General features: G+C 48.1%; 2 protein-coding genes across 2 annotated transcripts; both read right to left on the bottom strand.

Moving 5' to 3' along the window:
* Window positions 1-206: 206 nt before the first annotated feature.
* On the bottom strand, window positions 207-3,094 carry BHQ10_005563 (uncharacterized protein; the record flags this gene model as incomplete). The annotated part of the gene is made up of 6 exons (XM_040878053.1): window positions 207-224; window positions 278-2,053; window positions 2,108-2,763; window positions 2,826-2,883; window positions 2,958-2,973; window positions 3,087-3,094. 6 exons carry the CDS (start codon window positions 3,092-3,094, stop codon window positions 207-209), a joined length of 2,532 nt encoding a protein of 843 aa, XP_040734067.1.
* A 1,317-nt stretch (window positions 3,095-4,411) lies between these two features.
* BHQ10_005562 (uncharacterized protein) lies at window positions 4,412-14,244 on the bottom strand (the record flags this gene model as incomplete). Its single annotated transcript, XM_040878052.1, has 6 exons — window positions 4,412-6,025; window positions 6,098-6,297; window positions 6,361-7,150; window positions 7,229-14,036; window positions 14,095-14,130; window positions 14,189-14,244. The coding sequence occupies 6 exons, from the start codon at window positions 14,242-14,244 to the stop codon at window positions 4,412-4,414; spliced, it is 9,504 nt and encodes a 3,167-aa protein (XP_040734066.1).
* Window positions 14,245-14,303: the final 59 nt, after the last annotated feature.

Below are 14,303 nucleotides of genomic sequence, written 5' to 3'. Positions count from 1 at the left end.
GGCTTGTATTCTACTGATTGAAATCCCATTCCCAATGACCGAACTGCATCATACAGGAGGCGAGGGTTAATTCATAAGGTTAACATTGGTATCATATCATGTCTCGCCTATATCCCTTCAGGCATCTGGATTCGTCATACTCGTAACAATTGGCGCCCAGTTGTCATCAAGGCGAGATTAGTCCGACTAACGACCTGTATAATGTTTTACAGCTTGTCATAGTACTAGAGAGATGGTTAGCACCAGTAGTTACAAAGTTAAGAATAATATAACTCACGTTGTCATATCCAGGAACTTGTTCCTTAAGACCCTTGCGCTTACGAGTCTCAGCAATGATCTGACCAGGCTTGGTGGTGGGATCGAGAGGATCACCGCCGGGGAGAAGAGCCCAGTGATCGAAGACAGATTGAGGGAAGGCCTGTCCACCAGTGGCGGCACGGAGATCTCCGTTGAAACCGAAAGACTCGTTGACGGGCATGTAAGCCTTGACGGTGAAGAGAGGAGTACCGGGACGCTGCTCCTCGGCGTAGACGTGACCACGACGACGAGTGAGAACACCGTAGATACCACCCATAGCTCCCTCAGGAACCTGGATCTCGACGTTGAAGATAGGCTCCTGGAGACCGGGCTCGGCAAGAAGGGTAGCGGCGTACAGCACACGACGAGCAGTAGGAATAATCTGACCACCACCACGGTGAATAGCGTCAGCGTGGAGGGTCACATCCATGACGTTGAAGCGGATACCGCGCATGGGCTCTTCAGCAATAGGACCTTCACGAGTAGCCCACTGGAAACCGGAAACGACGGAATCCTTGATTTCGTTCAAGTACTGAACAGCCTTGGTCTGGTCAACGAGCAAGTTGGCACCGGTGGTGTCGGGACCGAAAGCCCAGATCTTACGAGCATCGGTAACATCCCAACCGTAGTCATCAGCGAGGACACGAGCACGGGCCTTGAAATCGTCACGAGGAGTGATCTTGCCGCCCTCAATAGCCAGGGAGACCTCCTCGCTAAGGGGTTCAGCCTCAACGTAGAGACGGTTGTGCTTGTTGGGGGACTTGGACAAGGCAGTCATGCTGGACTTGGCACCGACAGTCTCACGGTATTGGGTGACAGGATCAGAGATACGGAGGGGAACACCGGCGTGGTCTTCCTCAAGATCCTTCAAGCAAATTTCCAAGTGAAGTTCACCGGCACCGGCAACGACGTGTTCACCAGACTCGCTAATGGAGACCTGGACACAAGGATCGGACTTGGAGAGACGCTTAAGACCTTCGACGAGCTTGGGCAAATCGTTGGCGTTCTTGACCTCGACGGAACGACGCACGACAGGAGAGACAGAGAACTTCATGACCTTCAAGTTGTGGGCAGTCTCAGAGGTGGTAAGGGTACCAGACTTGAGCAAGAACTGGTCAACACCGACGAGACCGACGATGTTACCGGCGGGGACATCCTCAATGGGCTCAACGAAACGACCCATCATGAGAATGGTACGCTGAATAGCCTTGATGGACAAGTCCTCCTTCTTACCAGGAGTATAGTTGGGGCCCTGGATACGGACCTTAAGACCGGACTTGACGGTACCAGAGAAGACACGACCGAAAGCGAAGAAACGGCCCTTATCGGAAGTGGGCACCATCTTGGAGACGTAAAGCATGAGAGGTCCCTTGGAGTTACAGTCACGGATGGAAATGCAAGCCTCGTCATCGGTAGGACCCTCGTACAAGGTCTCGGCACGGTACTTCTGAGCAGTGACGGGGGAAGGAAGGTGGAGAACCATCATCTCCATGAGAGCGTCAGCAGCAGGCAAGAACTTGCGCATGACAACCTTCAAGAGAGCCTTGCCCTCGAGGTCCTTCTCGTCAGCAGCAAGCTTGATGTCGAGCTTATCAATAAGGGTGAAGATTTCATCCTTCTTGTTGTGGGTAACGGCGGCGAAGATCTTGAAGATGGGATCCAAGATAAACTGGTTGAAAGCACGCTCGAGCTGCTTGCCCTCGTATGTATCGGACTTGGTCCACTTCTTGGTCTTGGGGTTGAAGAAGTTGTCGCCCTATAATATATTAGTGACCATGCTACTGTTTCATGAGATGATCGGGATAATTACCCAGAGACGCTCCATCATCTTCTTGCGGTCGACACCGAATTTCTTGGCGTACTTGACAGCGAACTGACGGACGGTGAAAGCCCATCCGTGAAGACCGGAACCGAAAGCAATGGTTCCGCGGTCAGGGTAGACCTGAACATCACCGAGAGCCTTGTCGAAGTAGGTAGCGATGACGACGTTGACGGACTCGATGGTACGAGAGAAAGACTGGTAGAGATCTTCCTTGGAGACCTGGAGTTCGAGAAGAGCACGGTCGACCTTGTTGATGATGACGACGGGCTTGATACGCTCACCGAGAGCCTGACGAAGGACAGTCTCGGTCTGCACGCAAACACCCTCGACGGTGTCGACGACGACCAAAGCACCGTCAGTGACACGGAGAGCAGCAGTGACCTCAGAAGAGAAATCGACGTGACCAGGCGAGTCGATCAAGTTGATCAAGAACTCGTTACCGTCGACCTTCTGGGGGATATCCTTGAGATCCTCCTCATCGGGGAGATGGGCATAAAGGGAGATGGCAGTGGACTTGATGGTGATACCACGCTCCTGTTCGTCTGCACGCGTATCCGTAAACCGGGCTTCACCGGCCTTGGCGGCAGAAATGATACCAGCACGCTGGACAAGGGAGTCGGTCAAGGTGGACTTTCCGTGATCGACTAATAGAGATGTCATTAGCCCTATGTTCTAATGTCATTGAGATACAGAATTCACGACATACCGTGAGCAATGACGGACATGTTACGGATGTTGGCCGGGCGGTCCATCAAGGCCCGGATCTGTAGGTATGTGTGGTCAGCATTTGTGAGTAGCCGGATACTAAGCCTGTGTATCCGCAGGACTGTTGACGAACCTCTTCGATGGTGAAGCTAGACGCGACGCATTAGTATCAAGGCCATGGCAAGGAATCAGAGATTACGTTGCATTTCATCAAGAAAGGCAAGTCTTGATGGAATCAGCAACGTATTGATGGGTGACTTACTGAACCATTTTGGCGACTTTTTTCTTCTCAACGGCCTATAGAGGCGGGGKTGTGGGATTGGAAAATGTGGGAGACAAAAAGAACACACAGGTATATCAGGACCGAGGGCTTGCTCGACCTGACTGCTCTAGACGGAGAGAGAGAACCTGTCTGCGCTACTCCTACGGGTGGTGAAGAGAGCTGGAAGGGATGGGGAAGGAGAAGAGGAAGAGGAGAGAAAGAGGAAGGAGAGAAAAAATAATAGAGAAAAAAGCGAGGCAGGCAGAGAGGGGAGGAACCATGGGTTAAGTGGGGAAGGACCGGCGGGCGTCCACTGTCTGTCTGTGAATGCCCTCTGATCTCAGCAGTCCGCTTACTACTTGCAGGCTCCAGCTAGTCAATGCATCAGTTATCTTTATTATTTCTTGAGGAGTATTCTTTTTGATGTCTACTGATCTACTTAAAGCTGCTATTGCTTCAGTGTATGCATCCAGAACTTACCGAGAGGGTGTGGCAGCAAGACACAGAGCTGGAGGTGATGACATGTATACTCAGTACGTAGTTAACTTCCCTAGTATTCAACCCCTACATAGTTAGGAGCTAGTTATTTGTGCGCATTAATAATCAGCAAACAAGCACTCTCAAAGAAAAAAATTTTGCCCCTCGTTTATTACATCGGCCCCTCCACGGTGCGCCAATCGCAGCCCAAGCGTGCCGCATCCCCGCTAGCTGCCTGCCAGAATGACATACTGTACAGTACATCTTTTCACTACTCGCAGCCTATTTTCTTCTGATGATTTACTATGTATCTGTACAGTCATGAAGAGTCGTACAGAATGATACTACCTTAGTTCTATCAGAACATTAGCCTTCGCTCTACTCATCGTTATCTTAGCGAGCTAAGCTTCTTGTTCGCGTGGTGGGGCATGTCGACGTCGTAGCAGAAAGTGCACACCTGACACAGCCAAGCTGTCCTCGTCCTGGCATCATTACATCTCAAGACTACTCACAATAAGCATCGATCGCTGCTTTTGTTTTCTTTAATGCGCGTATCCGTAGTATACGTACTTATTTTCTCGAGACCTGATGTGTACTACGTATACTACGTATTCTACAGACAAACATCGGAGCTACAGCCAGCCAATCAGCATACGCGGCATAGCTGCCACCGCTCGCCGCCCGGCGTTAAAGTTTAACGCCGAACAATATCCTCCTAGAGTTGTGTATATGTTGCTGAAGCAATCAGATCAACTTGATATCTCTGTAGGCAAAGAACGCCAGACTAATGCAAATACAGTACAATAATGAGGTCAGATATTAAATAGTGAAAATAATGGGATAAAGACTCATCCTAGAATTTTGCCATAGGCATCCGAGACTTCTTTAGCAATCTCCAACAGAGTCACAATAATAATTTGATGCGTGATATTGGGCAGTCGCTCACGATTCAACCCAATCCACTCAAGTGGCGGGGKAGCCTCTCCCATGTCTCGTAATTGCGGAGTCTCAATCAACGGAGGCTCCAGGGCATGGTACACGTATTTGGATTGAGGCACATCCACGACCGCAGTGATCTTTTCGTCTTTATTCTGTTGCTCCTCTTCCCCGGCCTCGTCTTCACCATTGACACCTTCCTCGGGCACCCCTGGTTTCGGTCCTCCGGTGATACGCACTGCAGATGGAGGTAACGGCTTCCCAAGTCGATCTGCCAGTGCCCGAGAATGAGCGGACCACATGCCTCGGATGAAGCTGATTCGTGAGTAGTTCCAGCCCACGTCGACCTTTCCTTCAAATGCACTCTTAAAGATGTAGTCGATCTCATTGGAAGCCAAACTCTGCCACGTTTGCATGCTGGCAAGCACCCGAGGAACCTTCAAGATGGTACCGCCGCGAGAACCCGTTGCGCGTGCTGCAACTTCGGCCACCGAGAGTTCCTTCATTTCAACCGCAGTTGGCCGATTAACACCGGATAGAGCTACACGGAGCTGACCTAATGTTAGACCCAACGAGCTGTGGATTCTGTCGTCCACCAAAGACACCGCAAAACGCGCCTGTGTATCGAGTGCTTCCATCTTGAAGATTTGATTATCGAAAAAAGTGCTGGGGAAAGCACCAACATTGACAGCTTTCAACGTCACCACAACATCAGTATGAAGTGTGACCGGTGACTTTTCCGCATCATCTTCTCGCGTTATTTGCAGTAATGGTGGGCTGCTGATAGAGGACGTTGTCATCGTAGACTTGCGACGGAAATATCGTTCCATCTCCTTGAGGGAAGCCTCGTATGCCGCGTGTTTATCCTGTACTAAGCGTTGCCATGTTTGATAAAGGGCCAGAGATTGTGATGCCGTCAATGTCGTGCAGAAAACTTGGACTTTCTCGCCTTCTAGAATGCTGACCAACCGATCTTGGATGGGTTGGCGGACATTATACATCAAGAAATCAAATGCCACAATATCCGCCACTAGGAATGGTTGATATTCGAATGATGTGTTGGCTTGTAACTGGCCAAATCCAATAGATGCTTGAATGAGTGGTGTTTGACCCAATTCCGAAGAGTCATCGGGCCATTGTATAGAGGTTCGCACCCTCATCTTCTCCAGTGTAACGGAGCCACTCATTCTACCTTTGCTCTCAATGGCCATGACTTCAAAGCCACCGCACAAGTTTTGCTCCAGATTTGATGTCTTTTTGGAGGATACCCAAAAGTTCTTAATCACGAAATCGGCTTTTCCAAGCGTCTGTCCAAGGTCCAGCTGAATTTGCAGCTCATCGATTGATAGCACTGCATTCCATGGAAAAGAATCCGCCGATGCAACCTGCTGATAACGCTGGACCATCAGAGCCTGCGAGTCGGCGGGCGTTGGAGTGGGCATTGGAGTGGGCGTTGGAGCGGGATTCGATGAATCCTCATCGTCAGAAGGAACCCAGATTTCGCGGAATAGGAGGAAGTCCTGGACCTGCTTGGCATTGATTATAGTTTTCATTGGGCTAACCTTCAATATTGCTGAGATCCCACTCGTTGTGCTCACGTGTTTGCTGTTCATCAGCGACATTACGACCGATTCCACTTCGAAGCTGGCAGTTGACTCGTTCGAGTATACATGTTTGACTGATGCCTGTAAATTATTACATGCAATCAATACTGCAAAGAAACGGCGTTGTTCTTGAGACTGCACTGTGTTGACGGTCACGAAGATGTCCTCAAATTGTGCGGTAGCTGACACCCTTGCTATTGGTTGACAACTCAGACTGAACTCTTGCTTGCAGATCCGCAGGCCTATATTAAGCTTACACCGACCAAGTATACTTTCGGGATTGGTCGCATCAATTGAGCGGTCTTCTAGCATCTTCGGTGTCTGTAGTAGGGAAGATGAGGACATATTTGTATCACTTTGATCACCGACAACCTCTTTGATCGAAGACGAAATTTGTTTGATGAGCGGAACCACTGTTGGATAGAGCGTGTTGCTCGATGGGCTCACTCTTAGCTCTGCATTTAATGTTGGATCGTCTGCCCCGTTGTCGCCGTATTGCACTTTTAGGGCCACACCAGGGCTGGTCAAAGACGCGGTTGTTGTAGGGTCGTCTTGCACGTATTGACCATATCTGCCTTCCGATAGGCGTTTCCCTGTAGCGGTTGCTACCAGGCGAGTCTGTTGGTCACCGAGTTGGCGACCCTTAAGACCAAGAACGGCGCCCGCAAAATCCACATCAACAAGTAAAGATGACAGCCGTCTATTACCGAGTAAGGCGTTACCGCTAGGAGACTGTGACGGAGACGTAGACCATATTGCTTTTGCCTCGCGCAATCTCTCCGCCGCCGAGGCAATTGACTTCTGTAACAGATTCGCTGGGAGTATAAACCCGGTTGTAGAGCGTATATCGAGAGCCTTTCCTGCTGCTTGAAAAGCAAGCCGTAACTCGTCTTTGGTAAATAAATATGCCACGTTGAATACAACTTCGGGCATCAAGGCAGAGTTCAAGGAACGTTTCCCCCTCTCTTGGAGTCTCGGCGCAATTTGAAGCTGGGTGTCTTGGATGCGAAGTTTGGCGGAATTGTCTCCATATGTTGAAAGCGAGACCTGTCGTATCGAGAAAATCAAGTCTTCAGGCTCGACTCCAGCTTTCAGATGGTGTTTATCATCCATAACCCAACGAACTTGGATGTTTGATAGCTCAACTGAATAAATTGCCTGCAAAAATGCCAATGTATGGGATTCCTCGAATTCAGCAATATTGAGGTTAGGTAGCGGGCTTGATGGACCACGACTGCGGGCTCGTGCAAGTCGTCCTAGATGTTTTAATCTTCTCATGTCGTCAGTCAGGTCCAGGCTTTTGATGCGATTCTGCAAATGTGCTGCGATATCGATCACCAAAGATGCTGTCTCGGCATATAAATCAACATTGAACCCTTTACTACTCAGATCGTATGCACGAACTGCTTGACCACACTCGTTGAAACGCGATGTTGCACGGAAACCGATATCAAATCCAAGGCTACCATATGATAGAGCTCGCGAACGCTCATTTTTGATCAATTCCAGGCCGACTTGGGATACGTTCACGTGTATATTTGGTGAATCGAATTTGGCATTTGGTTCTGATGCGTCGACATGCACCTGTGTTGAACCAAGAATGAAGTTCATGTCGGCCGAATAATCCTTATTCTTCAAGCCTGGAGCACGAGCGTGGATTAGCCAMCCCGCCATTGTGAGGCGGACATTGTAAGATATCTCTCTTTTGACAGAGCCGACTGGAGACTGTGGCGTAGGCTCTATACTGGCCAGTATTTCACTCAGATGTGCTTGAAGCTCACTGGCACTGCTAGAGCAGTCCGAGATATAATGAGAGATTTCCGGCCGCCTAGCCACATCAAGCAAACTACGCAATGCGCTTGCTTCCAGCTTCACCCGCTCGACGGTAATATCTGCTTTCAGTGACATTATCTCAGCTGACAATCTGGCTGAGATTCTGCCGTTGATTGGTGGAATATCAATCTCAGACACGGACCGAGACTTTTCTTTTTCCATGGTGTGGAAGATATGATGGTTTCTTTTAACGTCAAAGTCAATCTCTATTTCATTCGCAATATCTGACAAAACGGACATGCGAGCTACTTTTCCGTCAATCGAGTATGTCAGAGACGGCAGTAGGCGGAAATTGAGCTCATAATCTTCCAAGAATAGAGCAACATGAAAGTGGTGGTAGCGCACCAATTCATTTGCCCCATTGACAAGCTTTGGCGACGGTTTCGTTTTTGGAGATGTATCAAGGCGCCGAATGAGAGCGCTCACATATTGAACTTCATCTTCCACGACTCTGCTAGCAACATGTATAAAGTTGAGTGGATCTTCTTGTAGATTATAGATCAGACTGCGACAAGAACCAGCCAGCTTCCAATCATCATTGATTCTGCTTCGGGTTGGAAGAGATGAATGGGAGCCATAGAAGTGCGGTTGCAAAACCTCCCACGTCATCAAAGGCTTAGAATGGCTTGAAATTCTCGTTAAACATCCCTGCCCATTCATAAGGATTGTCGCCTGTTCCGGTTGATTCTCATCACTCGGACTTAGGACGAAAGAGCTATTCAGGCCATATCCATGCAGAAACAGAGCTATATTGATTCCATCCAAGCCGATCGATCCTTCGTCCGTACCAACGAAGACATGAATATCGGTGGCTTCTGCTGGCTTTTCATGATCTGTCATTGAGGGTAGAACTTCAGTCAAAGTGGGCTGAGTCTTGGACATTCCCTCGGTAATCCCTTCTACAAGCTCAAGAATCTCCCATCGTAGACGCAATGCCGAACTCGAGCAATGGGAGCGAATGAACATTGTTTTCTTGAATGGCGCTGTTGCATTGACAGTACTGGATATGTCTGTTGCAGCGGAAGCAAAAGAGACCGCAACAGACATGTCAACTACATTGATATCACACTGTCTCGGACCCGGTTCAATGATAATCCTTATAGTCTTCAGGTTGCATGAGATATTGGCCGGCTTTGTAGGAGATTTGGGAGATTCAAGGCTTTCTCCCCAGATGACTCTCATCGCATGGCTTTTTTCTACATGTGCAAGGTCCCAGGGTCGCCAGTTGTTGAAATTGCGGAAAACTTCCTCCATAGCATTTCGTGGGCAGCGATGACCAAGTTCGAAGCAATTGGTTCGTATCTCCTTTTGTTTGTCTTGGGGCAGGTTTCGATACATGTTGCGCAAACGTGATACGATCTTCCAAGAATCGTGAAGTCGAAGATGGGACTGCAATCCACGTAACACATACGCTGGGCGTGTCACAAACAATGGGTCCGGCATACCGATAGCAGAGTCTGTTATAGACCAGACTAGATAACGCAAGCGATCATCTGAAGAAGGCAATGATTGGAAGGAAGACGCAGCAGAATCCACTAGGGTTTTTGTGCGTTGTATGAGACTCGCGAGCGGCGTCGCTGATTTCGTGGCGTTAAGTGCCTCGACAGTACGCATTTGAAGGTGAGAGTTGGTCTTCGAGGAGATGACGACCCAAAACATGATATCTTCCAGCAACAGCCCAAGCTCTGCTCTATCTGGACACATTTTAGTCTGCCCACCTGTGGCACTGATTGAAATACGTTCCACCGTGGAGTGAAGAGTCATTTCTTTTCGGCTATCACGGATCAGATCATGTTCCGCTTTTTCTACCTTATTCTGCATCGTGAGCTTGAATTGTGTACACGAAATCTGGTATTGGTCTTGCAAGGCAAATCCTGAAGTATCTTCCAACCCATCCAATTTATTCAAGATGGTAAAATTCGCAGATGGTACTCTGATGGAGAAGCTCGATGCGGTCTTTGGTTGCTTTTTCTTGTTCTTCTGATGTTTCACAATATCAGAAATCACACCAGTTTGTAGCGAATCGATCAAATCAACTGGATCGTTTGTCTGCATGCCATCGAGTAAAGAAGAGACTACTTGGAAGAACATGGGTGTACAGTAACCTTGTAGCCCTGGCTTCATCTCACAGAAGAGATCCGAGTGAGCCGTTTCATTGTCACCGAAATTTGCCATGATATTTTCTTCTTCGTGGACACTTTCTTTTCCTTCTTCAGATCTAGGAATGGGTGGCAGATAGCTTGAGTCTGGTCTTATCTTGTAGTAATGGAAGTGCGGCATAGCCCAGGAGCTAGACGGCCCAAGCATAGAACGTGGTATATCATTTGATCGAACAGTCGATTGACGGTCATATATTTGTCCTGCCTCCGGTGAAATTGGGATAGGATGGTGGTATGCTTTTGTCTCATGCAGGTAAGTGGTAGGGTCAATGCCTTGTTGGACACTCAAATCTCGGTCGAATGCATTTACTGAAAGTTGAGGTGTGCCATTTCGCTTAATTTGTCTCGAGCTTGAGCCACTAAACGATATGAATGAGCTCTTATGACTCAATAGTCGGCGGTCACTGGATTGAAAGCTGAACTGTTCGATTGTATCCACGATTTCGCCTACAGGTTCGGGCATTGAGGGTAGGGCCATAGTAGGAGGCTGGACTTTGGAATTGTTCATATCAGAAAAGGTGAGTGCATCGTTCGGATCAAGTAACAACCACGGTGTACGATGCGATCTCTGATCACTTTCTTTGATATGGCTTTGTTGATGTTTGCGATCCTCGGAAATATTGAATTTGCGGAACAGCATTGACACATTGATATTTGTTCGGATTAGAGCGTAGGTCGTCACTGATGATGATTTTTCGCTTTGTCTTGTAGCGGATTCCCTGTCAATTGCTGATATCATGACATCTGGAACGTTTACAGACAAGCGTTTGGAGAATCGGGATCGAGACCAATCGTTAAGCTTGAACTGGATTAGCCCGGCAGCCAGCACGAGTGCAGTCCGATCTACCAGAACAGAGAGATGGACAGAAGCAATCTTGGCACGTAAGAACGTAACATCGTGTAATACGAATGGGTGCAATGGTGGGAATGCGTTCTCCTCGTCGTCCATGGTGAAATCCAAATTGCGAATAGCAGCACCTGCAGAGCGTAAGAACTGCGTACTACATTCGCCCACAATGTTCCCTACTTCGAAATCCCAATTGCAAACATATGTAGGTTCGGTCGGCGGCAAGCCAAACAAACGATGGCCATAGACTGCGATTCCATCGATAAACAGTTGAGTATTCGAAATACTAGGTTCACCATCTGGCTGAGTGGACTCTAGTGATATTTCCGTAGGGGTCAAGTCCACTTGCAAATCCATGTAGTAGCTAGTAAACCGCAGGTCAAGGTCAAGAGACGCAGCGTTCAAGCGAAGACATTGGGAACGGTCGTAAATATTAGTTGGTAACAATGCGCATGGGTTTCTAATGATCAGGTTAAGTATAACATCCAACTCGCTATGTTTCTTGGCGGGATTAGACGTAATTTGAACCATTCTGTTCTCAGCGGTAGCATTGACAGCTTCTTGAAACTCTTCCAAGGTTTTGAAATGCATATCCTCTCCAAAATAGTTTTCCCTGATCTTCATGAAGTAGCGAATCAAGAATCCGTAAAGGTAGCATCTGGGGTCATCCGCAATGATGTTCATGGCTAGAGTATCCAACAGAGGCGATGCCCCAGCATTGAGAGTGTATGTACCGTCTAGTGACAGAGTTGAAAAGCGACCAAGCGAATTGTCTTTGACAAACGTATGTAATGTATGCCATAGAGGAGTTACAAGATCGACGATGCACTCTTGCGTATTCACGTCAAAGGCAAAGTTACTTTGCTCAGCTTGGAATGTGTTAGACGGGATACTGACATTAGACATCAGATTGGGCACCTTGAGCAGAATAAAAGTGTTATCATCGAGATCCGAAGGGCTGTTGATAATATTGGACTCGTTGACGTTCAAATACAGGCGTAGGTCGACAAAGGAAAGCTGAATGCTATACACAAATGGTACAAAAGTGTAATATTCAGAGGTCGAGTTTGACGTCCAGTCGCTAACGAGATCTGTTATCAGAAATATATGATCTCGTAGTAAGAAAAGCTGCAAATCATGGCTAATTATGTCGAAGGACCATGTATGAAGAGCGTTCCAAATAAGGGGGTTTGAAAGATCGCAAGTGATTACCTGTCGTGAGCTTTGCCAAAGTAATCCGTGATTCACACTCGAAGACAGTTTGCAATCTCTCAAGTCAAGACGAAGTTGATTGGAGAACCCGTTATCCGAAGCCACCATGTCCATGTCATAGGTAACTGTCGAATCTTCAGAAATGCGAAATGTAAGCCAGCCGAAGGGGCGAATCTCTGGGCTAACGTTTGCTTTTTCGTTATCCTTCCCTCTTGATTGTCGTTTCGATTTCTGCTTCTTGAGCTTTGATGCACTGCTAATAGCATCAGCTCGGCCTTTCCATTGCCAGTCCTTAGATTCTTCTCGGGTAGGAATCCTCAGAGTAGTCTCATCTGTTATCTCCAAGACAAATTTGAATTTTGTGCTTCGTCTAACGCTTCCAGGTTTCAAGGCTACTTCTGCCTCAGCACTTCGAAAGTTGCTTGGAAAGAAAACATTTTGTAACTTAACACGTTCGCGGTCCGCCCAGGGACCATAATTTATAGTGCCACTTTTTACCTTCATTTCCATACCCCATTCCGGAGGAGCATCCCCATTGATATCGAAGGATGCCTTTCGAACTGACGAATTCGATGCGTAGTGTTCTGACAGCACCTTTCCTGGTATGTCCCAAAAGTATATAAAGCTAAGGAAAGGACAATCTAGAATGGTCGAGTATCTCGCGTATTCCACGGCATTCCATCCCTCGTGGTTCTCGGCTGTCTCCTCCATGTAGCGAGTGAGACSGAGCCACTGATCATTGAAAGGGAATCCTGTATGACTAGTTGATGTGGTGTTTGTTCCTTTCTCATGGAAAGATTCCACCGATCTTTGGAAGTAAGGAATCAAAGTACGAAGTGAGTGCCAGACTTCATGCTTCCTGCGCCGATATGCCAAACGGTAGCTTCTCTTCGACTTGCGTTCCACCTCGTCCTGGTAAAAAGGATTGATACCGCGTGCCGTCGCCAACTGTTCCTGCTTGAAATCAGGGTTGGGTCGCATCTGAACTACAGGGTGCGAAATATCAAATTTTATCAGCTGGCGATATATGTCAAGCGGGCCGGAATCTGAGGCGTCGACGGACCCGACTCCTTTGTCAAATGTTATAGTCAGCAGAGAATGGGTAGTTTCWTTTCCCGCCACAATGGCACCCTTTGTACAGTCCACTTGGATTGGCAGCAACTGTAGAAACGTCCAAGCGGCCTCCAAGGCCTCGTCTTTTTGGGCGGAAATATCTTGAATAGACGAAAATGCCGTATTTATGCGACGTTTTTGAGGTCTGACCGGTGGCGCATTACTTTTTGCTGACTCTCCTGATATTGTAGTTTTGAAGCGCGGAGAGAGATCGCTCTCAGATGCTTGTCGGCCGGTACTTGCTCCTGAGGTACTGGTACGATTCTCGTCTTGTGATCCCCGGGTTTCAAGTGTCGAAGGATTGAAATTTGAGAGTATGTCGTCGTAGGCAGGAGTTCGATTGTACACGAACCACTCCAATCCAGATAGGTTGATCACGATCCGGCAAGGAAGCTGCGTTTCAGGTTTTAAACCTCCGCTTTCTGCTGTTCCGTCCGCTTGACCGTTAGCACTTGCCAATGCCGAGCCTCCATCATTACCCACGAACGACTGGCTCTTTGTTTCAAGGGTTGTGTGCTTTCGTGTCAAGTCCAGCCTTCGCACATTCCGCATCCAGTAGTTCCATGTTATATGGCCTCGCTGAACGAGAATGGTCTCATTGACTCCATGGTATCGTAGTCCCTTGAAGAATATTCTTCCGCCCAGTAAAGATACTTGAAGAGCCTGGATGTCGACATATGCCCGATAGTAATGCCATGTATAAGCTCGTATGCCGTAGGAAACTAAAGTCGCGAGGAGACGATTGAAGTAGAAAAGGAAGAACAGTGTCCTGTAGAGCACGTGCGTCAGCTGTGGTTCAGATTTATACCATCACATGCCGATCTTACAGGATCCCGCAAACAAGAAGCTCCAGCAGAAAGAACCTAGAACGGCGACTTAGTCAGTGACTGATCGAATACGGAGACTATCTGGCTGACCTACCAATTGAACTGGGGACCTGAGGTGAGAGGCTGCAGAGAAATGGCAGACGAAGCCATACCGGCAGCTTCAACGACGATGCCGATGCGGAGTATGCATTATTTCTGTGGATTCAGCT

The sequence above is a fragment of the Talaromyces amestolkiae genome, assembly GCF_001896365.1.
Source record: "Talaromyces amestolkiae strain CIB chromosome Unknown scaffold10.1, whole genome shotgun sequence".
Classification (NCBI taxonomy): domain Eukaryota; kingdom Fungi; phylum Ascomycota; class Eurotiomycetes; order Eurotiales; family Trichocomaceae; genus Talaromyces; species Talaromyces amestolkiae.
The sequence above is the reverse complement of the archived record's forward strand: the minus strand, read 5'-3'. Positions and strand labels throughout refer to the sequence as shown.